At 32.8% G+C, this 8,992-nt stretch overlaps 1 protein-coding gene across 1 annotated transcript in view; it reads left to right on the forward strand.

Annotated features, from left to right (window-relative positions):
* Nucleotides 1-7,431, forward strand: part of LOC103262414 (centlein-like) — a 173,328-nt gene extending 165,897 nt beyond the window's left edge. The window contains exons 11-12 of the mRNA XM_008060037.2: nucleotides 5,791-5,912; nucleotides 7,273-7,431. Coding sequence (XP_008058228.1) covers nucleotides 5,791-5,912; nucleotides 7,273-7,396 — 246 coding nt within the window. The 3' untranslated portion in view covers nucleotides 7,397-7,431. The remainder of the gene's footprint in view (nucleotides 1-5,790; nucleotides 5,913-7,272) is intronic.
* Nucleotides 7,432-8,992: the final 1,561 nt, after the last annotated feature.

Raw genomic sequence — 8,992 nt, forward strand, 5'->3', positions numbered from 1 at the left:
GAAGGGTGAGGCGGAAGGATCCCCAGAGCCCAGCAGGTCGAGGCTGCGGTGGCCGGGAGCAGCCACCGCACTCCAGTCTGGGCGCCCGAGTGAGACTCCAACTCAAAAAAAAAAAAAAAGTAGATAAACAAAATGCCTTTAGTCTAGGAAAGATAGCTATCATATTTAGTGAACTGAAGACCTCATTCTGTACTCCCCTTTATTTTGCTATGTTATTTATATTATTTATGTTACTAAAATACATGTTAGTATAAAGTATAAGTTTATGCTATGCTAATTAATTAAAAAATGTGTATCAGATTCATAGGACTGCTGCCTAAAAGTGCCACAAACTGGGTGGCTTAGAACTACAGAAATTTATTGTCTTCAAGTTACAGAGGCAAAAAAAAAAAAGTCCAAAATCAAGGTGTCAGCAGAATTGGCGCCTTCTGAGGGTTATGAGGGAGAATCTGTTTCATTCCTATTTTGCTTCCTGGCAGTCTCCAGTAGTCCTTGGTTTATAGATGGCATCCTCCATGTACCTTCACGTTGTCTTCCTGCTGTACCTGTCACTTTCCCTGTGTCTAAGTTTCCCCTTTTTATAAGAATATCAGTCCTGTTGGATTAGGGAGCACCCTAATGACCTCGTTTTAGCTTAATTACCCCTTTAAGGATTTTATTTCCAAGGAAGATCATATGTGGAAGTACTAGAGATTGGAATTTCAACATAATTTTGGTGGATGCGGGACACAATTCAACCCATATAAAGTGTCTTATTATTCTTAAGATACATATGTTGATCTCAGTGCTGCTTTTGTAGATTGTTACTTATTAAAACATACTGAATTTTTATCATGGCCGTTGGTGTTATATGAAACATAGTGGACAAAAGTATTCCACGAGCAAATGATTATTGTAAACAGTAAGTTAAAAGGCTTATTTTTTGGTGAGGCTTTAACATATTAATGTGTTGTGTTATAGACACATCTTTTCCCAGATTTGCTAGGTTATATTATATCTATTAATATTTCTCAAAAGACTGTCGTTCCATGGAAGATAACGTGGGAAACACTGAACTAAAGCCAAAAGACACTCCCTGTGACACAGTATGTGGTTCAGGGTCCCAAGTTGGCTACCAAGGTGGATTGAAGAATGGGAGGGACAAATAAGTTTCACCAGTAGCCCGTGAAACACGTATATATTTTGATACACTGAAATAATGCTCTTTTATTATACAAAGTAAGTTATATATATTAAATGATTCTTATGCTAGTTATATATTGTGTATAAATATTAACACATTTGCTCAGCTTACATGTTTTCAAGATAGGTGACAAATCTTGTAATAAATAAACCAATGGTAATGGAAGAAATGAAAGCTATCTTTATAAAAATCTTGCCCATTATACTGACTTTATGCATGTAGGGCTCTAATAATGTATAAACTATAATTTGGAAACCAGTACATCAGAAATTTATGAAATTCCTACAATTCTTGACTAATGCAGAGACTCCCTGCTTTATTACTTCCATGCTTTTGGTAACTTGATACTATTAGCACTTTTCAGTGCCATTTAATAATATCTTATGTCCTTTGAACAGTTTATATGTCTTTTAATTTTCAGCGCTCTGATATATACCAGTCCTATACATTCAGCTGAAACTAATTTCTGCTTAAATGAAATATCCATAATGGAATCCTTCTTTGTTTGTTTGTTTTAATATTTTTGACTTTTTTTTCCTTCTCTAAATCCTTGCTCTTAGTCCCTGAAGACTGAGTCGTTTTATAAACTGGTTCATACTTTTAGTTTACCTTAGTCTCATCAAGGAGTCTTTGGCCAAACCAGAAAGTTAGATAAAAATCATTTCTGTTCTTATGAATTCAAAAATAGAATTATAAATATTTTTGAGGAAAGTCAGTTGGTACAGTTTTTTCTATTTTCCTAATGTTTCAATCATTCAGACTTCTTTGTACACCAAAGTTAAAACCTATAGTTTAGCTAGTTTAATTGCAAAATCCATAGAGAGTTCTCAGTAAATGTTTTATTGAGTGATCTAATAAATAGATCTCATACAAAAGCTACCCATAGAATATTTCTGTGTATCATCTTAGGAAAATGTATTAGTTAGAGATATAAAATATATTTTTCAATCCTTACCCTTGATTTTGTTATAAGATCTTTGGTGGTAATATTTCCCATAAAGTACTGGTATTGGCTATTATATGTCATATGGGACTTAAAAGATCATACTCCAAACTACGGTTAACTTGTATTTATTAGAAGAATATTTTAAAAGTATTTGGTTATTTAAAAAAATTATTTAAGAAAGCCAACTTTTTGATGAGTGACTTCAGCTGGCATGTGTTCTAACAGTATTAAAACAGATAAAATATTTTTCTTTGAACTATATATATCATTTTTTTTTTTTTTTTTGAGTTGGAGTCTCACTCGGTCGCCCAGACTGGAGTGCAGTGGCCGCTCCTGGCCACCGCAACCTCGACCTGCTGGGCTCCGGCGATCCTTCCGCCTCAGCCTTCTGAGTAACTGGAACTACAGGCACGCACTACCACGCTCGGCTGATTTTTGATTTATTGTAGAGATGAGGTCTCACCAAGTTGTCCAGGCGGGTCTCTAACCCTTGGGCTCATGCAATCCACTCACCTCAGCATCCTAAAGCACGGGATTACAGGCGGAGCCACCGAACCTAGCCTTATATATATCTAATATTTACATTTTTATGACATTTTACTATTTGAAGTAGGACAAAGAAACAATAATCTCTAGGACTACTTTAATGCGTGAATTACACCTCCAAAGCACAAATCTTTGGATGAAAGTGCATTTTTAAAGAATTGTTATTATAAATTTTGTCTATCAAATTGATTTATAAATAATCTCTAGTTGAGTTTTATTTCTGATAGTTTAGGTTTTTAATAATTGTATAATATTGTGTAAATACTCTAGTATTAGATATAATAAATTAAGAAGCAAGTAGAATTAAAGCAAAAAACTCATCATAAAACCATTTTTCTATAATAACCACTTAATGGAAAAACCCACTTATTTAAGTTACTATAGGAAAACCAAAATTATTTGGTAATAGTGACCATTTTATACTAAGGCTTTAGGAGTCAGCAGTGACAGCATTCAGTGCTTTGATTAATGAACATACCTAATACAGAGCTTGGCACATCCTGAGTACTATATGGGATGCAGATTTTTATTGAGTCTTGTCTTTGGTTTAATAGTGTAGTATAGTTAGTTTATATTGAGAGTTAGGGAAAACATAAATTCCGTGATTAATGGTAGCTGAGGCAGCACTGAAACATGTCAAACGAGTGACAGTAGTAACAAGAATCTCAATTTGTTCCATTAATTCAACAGAGGATCACTGTGAAAGTATTGAGGAAATTTGTATGTTCCATTCTATTTCTTTTCACTTCTTGGTCAATCTTTTAAGTTCTGTTTGCTCAGAGTTTCTAATTACTCTGAGAGAGCTTTAATCATTTCCTAAACATTGGGCTTATAGGTAATAATTTTTAAGAAATTCATTGTAAAACTAGAGTTTTAGGAAAAAAACTTTGATTTAATGATGAATAATTACAGAAGGCTATTGTAGAAGACTTTAAGATAAATACTCATTTTTGTTTAGCTATAAATTTACTTTGAAATTATGTTTTGACATGAATCTCTTCCAATATGCTTTATATATTTCTTATAATTAAATTATTTTATTAATACATTTCTAATAATCCTGTTGAAATTCCTAATGAATTTTTTAGATTTTAAGGAATCCCAATAAACATAATTAACTTATGTTTTTCTGTGAGAAGATCTCAACATTATTAATTATTAATCTTCTATTTGGTTAATTTAAATTATTTATTTTACATACATAAGATTAGAAAGCTTATTGCTCAAAGAAGTGAAGTGATATTCGAATTGTTTACCAAACTTAATATTAAAAATTCAAGGTCAAGGTTAAATCATTCTTCATGTCTTAGAAGAAGAAATACAGCTTCTATTTTGCTTCTGTTTTGTAGATGGAAAATCAGATGAACTGAATTTAAGTAACTGTCAAAGTAAAGTTTAGTAACCTCGAGTAGCAGATTTGAACTCTTAGCAACGCAACATCTTGCTTGCTCTTCCTATATGGTTTTTAAATTGAAATGAGTAAAATTGGATTCAGTATTCTGAATTTTTGACTTTTACCTCATTTGTTTAACTTTGCTACTTTTTAGCAAGTTTGCATTTGTTTTGTGTGTTGTCTAAACCCATGTAGGAAACATTTATTTTGAATGTGTGTGTCAACTGGTGCCATTCTCATGCTTTTTCATCAAGAACTTCCATTTCCATATCTCATATAGAATGCTTCTTAATTCACATGGCTCAAATACTTCCTAATAACTACTTATGAGAATTATCCTACTAGAAATATATTGAAAGTAGACTGACAAAATATCCATACAAAGGCAAATAGAATTGCAGTAAAATAATGCAAACTCTATAAAGTATTATCTCACAGTTTAGATGAGAAGGAAATGGTTAAGAAAACAGTGAATTGGGCTTCTAAAAGATAAGAGTATCTCTTTTAATACCTGGAAAGGGGAGACTGAAAGAATCTAACTTTTGCTTTGTACCTTTACAGGGCAGAACAGCACCAGAAACTCTGCCTGTTATCCTGTTTGATTTAATCATCATAATTTAAACCTGTGCTTTCTTTTCCAACTTTATAGGAAAAGGAATTGAATTAAGTTAAATAGTGTTTTTAAGATAACCCAGCTAACAGAAGAAAACTCCAAGAATGGAATTCAGATCTTTCCAATCGCCATAAGCCTATATCATTATAATATTAGAGAGTACCTCTTGCCTCCACCAAATAAGTGTATAAGTTCATTCATATAGAAATATGGGCCAGCAGCGGCCACTGCACTCCAGTCTGGGCGACAGAGTGAGACTCCAACTCAAAAAAAAAAGAAAAATATGAATAAGAGTTTTACAAATATTTGAAATTCTCATTGGGGAAAAACTCAAGTTTTGTTTTACTTTAAGAAATAGTTCATAAATCATGTTAATACATCTTCTGAAGACTAAGAATTTGGTCTTTATAAGTTCATTTTATGACTAAATCTAAAAATGTAAATTGATCTCAGGTGCTGTATACATTTAGAAGTAGTTGACTGTAATTGGCTAAGATAGATGTTGAATCTACAAAGTAATGATTGGACTGTCTATTGTATGACCTCTTCAAGAGAACTAAGCCTAGCTTTCCCATTCCAGTTCTTCATGGTACAATTCCAAAATGTTAAACTATGCTCCTTCTAACAAGCATCAGTCTCATTTTCTTTCTCTTGTGTAATCATTGTGCTTTATTACATATAGATTATGACTCTGTAGGCTGAAGAATTGGTCTTATTGTGGTAATGTTCTTATACTAATCATATTTACATTCTAACAAAATAATCATGCTCTATGTATAGAGAAATCTTTATGCTAAAAAAGAAAAGGGCCTGTAAGATAGCCTTGTGAATATTTGTATGTGTATTAGTGAATAGGGAAAGGGATAAAACTAGCCTTATGGCATAATTTTGAAATTATGTAAGTAGCTTAAAATGCAGTGAGTGGGTCGAATTTATTAAGGAGATCTATTCTGTGACTTGAGAAAGTCTCTCCTTCTGCTTAAATAAATGTTACACATTCATGTTTACACAATATTTTCTTTCATATTTCATATTTACATGAGTAACCTTTTATTTGAAACATACCGATACTTTCTTAAACTTATATACTTGATTTTTGTGTTCTACAGAGCCAAGAAAATGATGAGCTAAGAGATGCCCATGAAAAACGTAAGGAAAGGCTACAGATGTTACAGACCAACTACAGAGCAGTAAAAGAGCAATTAAAACAGTGGGAAGAAGGCAGTGGCATGTGAGTTACATAGCTCATAAAGGCATTTCCCTAAATATTAAATGGAATGGAGTAGCGTTATATAGGTGTTTTAATGGCTTTTGTTTGGTTTTAAAGAAATTATTTGGTAGTGAAATCTTTACTGTGAATTTTTAAACGGAGAGTATAACAAATGAAAACAGAAAAATGTGCTAGTAATAACTATAGATTTTCCTGTTTTTACAGCTATAATTGGGAGAAAGTTATTGTGAATTATTACATAAATTTTTAATATCAATGGAATTGTTTAATAAAAGCATATAATCTAAAGCAAAGTTAATACCTATGTGATTGAAAAACTACTTTTAAATAAATAAAATACTGGTGTTAAAATGTCTATAGCCCAGAAAGTGTTTAAGTTTTAATGGAAAGACAAGAGAAATATGAAATGCACATATATAGTTAACTATCTTAAACTATTTCAACCTAGCATGCAATTTGAAGATCTTTACTATCCATCAGTTTGTTCTCCAGCTTATCTGAATGAATTGGCGGTCTCAGTTCAATTGCTCTGAACAGGTGTTCAGATCTTGGTTAGTTGTAAGTGGCTCCCCTGTTAACAGTATCAACAGAGGGCAAAGGACTGAATGAGTACAGAAAATCTACTACCCTCTCATCTTTTGAGATGGATCCTTTAGGGCAATGTTGATGATACACATTGGTCTGTTCTGTAGAGAAATACTGTTTCTAAATTGGCCGTACAGCACTTTTACAAAATAAAAATGAAGTTTGTTTTATGTACAGAAAATGAAAACGTAAAGGGCATTTGGCATCACTTGTAGATAATTGTCACATCTAATTCCTTCCTTTGATGAATGGAAGTATTTCATATCTCTTGTCAGTAAAACAGTGATAAAGCAATTTATCCTAGATTTAGCCTCCGCTCACCTAACTTTTTAGTAATCACTATAAGAGTGAAATCTACTTTCTGACAGAATTCACTTTTTAAAAAAGATAGAGAGCATCTATACTACATTCATACTGGTTGGCCCCAAATTCTAGATAAGTTGGTTGCTTACGGTTTTTTGGAGGAGGAGGAGACTGTTAAAATTCTATGGTGTGTGTTTTATTACTACTAGAATGAATGAGGGAAATAGACCTAAGATTATTATGTGTCTGCTTAAAAGTTTGCTTTTCATAGTAGCAGTTTAGTTTCAGGAAATTATGATAGAACATTTTAATTTCTACATGTTTAGGTCTTAGGGAATTCATTCAAAAAAAATAGTGAACTTGAGTTAGAGATTTACTCAATAGATATTTTTAAATTTTAAGGAATGTATGAATTAATTCTTATTGCACTTTGAACATGTTATGGAAAAGAACAACTTCATTTTAAAAATAGGACTGAAATCAGAGAAATAAGGAGAGCAGATCCCCAGCAACTTCAGCAAGAAGATTCTGATGCTGTATGGAATGAACTGGCATATTACAAAAGGGAAAACCAGGAGCTAATGTTTCAAAAGTGAGTTTCTTTTTTAACAATGTGGACTTAGTTAAACATTTGGGAGAATTTTTTGTGGCTTAAAGGAGATTAAAGAGATATTTTATAAAATTTGATAATAGAGTAATCTGGTTTTTGCCAATAAAAGTAAAGAAAAAAGACTAGCATCTTAAAAATATATATGTATTATGCAATAACAAGTTGCACATTTGCTAGCTCTAAAAGAAACTGTATAATATGATCTAGGGATTGTGTTAATTAATGTGGCTCTCATCTGTTGGAGGTGTCGTTCTTCATTAGCCTGTATTTTAGACACTGCCGTGCTTCATTTTTGGAATGAGGTGGAGAGGGGATAACCTAGCCAGCCATCCTTGTTTGATCTCCTAGATACATACGCAATGCAGAATGCCTGAGCTCTCTTGGTTCCCTGCCCTGTCCTGCTAATCCCAGCTGAGCTCATTATGGTGTAGCCTTGCTGCTACTCTTGGAGCCAGAGCTGTCCAAGCTAATTACTGGTAGCAGCAGAACTGCCTGTTAAGGGTCTGGTGTGGATGTGCTAACATGGTCCTTGGTAGTGACCTGCAAAAGACACGAGGGAATTGCCTGCTTTCTTGCTGTGCACTGCCTGTCCTTTGGGCTTAATGCTGATTTTTCCACATAGGTCTTTTAGCTGCCCTAAGTATAAAACTTGATGACGGATACTCATATTTTAGAAAACATACAGTTTGCTTGCTTGATCTTATAATTCACAGGCTATTACATTCAGTCTGGCAAAAAAAAAGAAAAAAAAAAAGAACGCTTTTTTTTTGAGACAGAAAGGAGTTAGACCAATATAATTAGCCTCTTCTGCTACCTAACTATTTCTTCATTTAGAGTTGATTTCTGACACTGGAACCATATAGTTTTTTTGAAAACCTGAATTCTTTTAGATTATAAGAATTTAGCATCATATGGCATAATGTAATTAAATGTCATTGAATTTTCTTAGCTGTAAACCAGGAGCTTATTTTATGTACTAAATGGTAACATAACTTTTGATGCCATCCTTTTCCATGTAATGGTAAACTTTTGAGGAAATGATCATATCAGATTTAAATGTTGTGTACTCTCATTTACCTTTTAAAGTGCTGTATACTTTCTTAGTGCTGTTCGATGCTATAATGAAGTCCCTTATCTGGAAAATTATTTTATAGACTCTTGGATTTGTTGTTGAAGAATTTTCTGTTAACTTTAGTAGCTTTATCGAAAAATAGCTTACAAGCCATACAATTCACTCATATAAAGTATATAATTCAATGGCTTTTAGTTTATTCAGCGTTCCACCATCCATTATCAATTTGAAAATATTTTCATGACTCCCCACCAAAAAAAAAGTCCACACTTGTTAGTTGTTACACCCCAATCCTCCCACTACCCTCCAAGGCCTAGAAAACTCCTAATCTGCTTTCTATGTCTGTAAAATTGCCTATTCTGGGCATTTCATATAAGTGAAATCATACAATATAGTCCTAGACTGGCTTCTTTCACTTAACATAATGTTTGAAAGGTTCATCTGTGTTGTAACATGTATTTCAATACTTTCTCTCTTAATCTTTAATGACCTTTTTGTCTCCAAAAAAGA

The sequence above is a fragment of the Carlito syrichta genome, unplaced genomic scaffold, assembly GCF_000164805.1.
Source record: "Carlito syrichta isolate Samal-C Ts95f unplaced genomic scaffold, Tarsius_syrichta-2.0.1 Scaffold304486, whole genome shotgun sequence".
Classification (NCBI taxonomy): domain Eukaryota; kingdom Metazoa; phylum Chordata; class Mammalia; order Primates; family Tarsiidae; genus Carlito; species Carlito syrichta.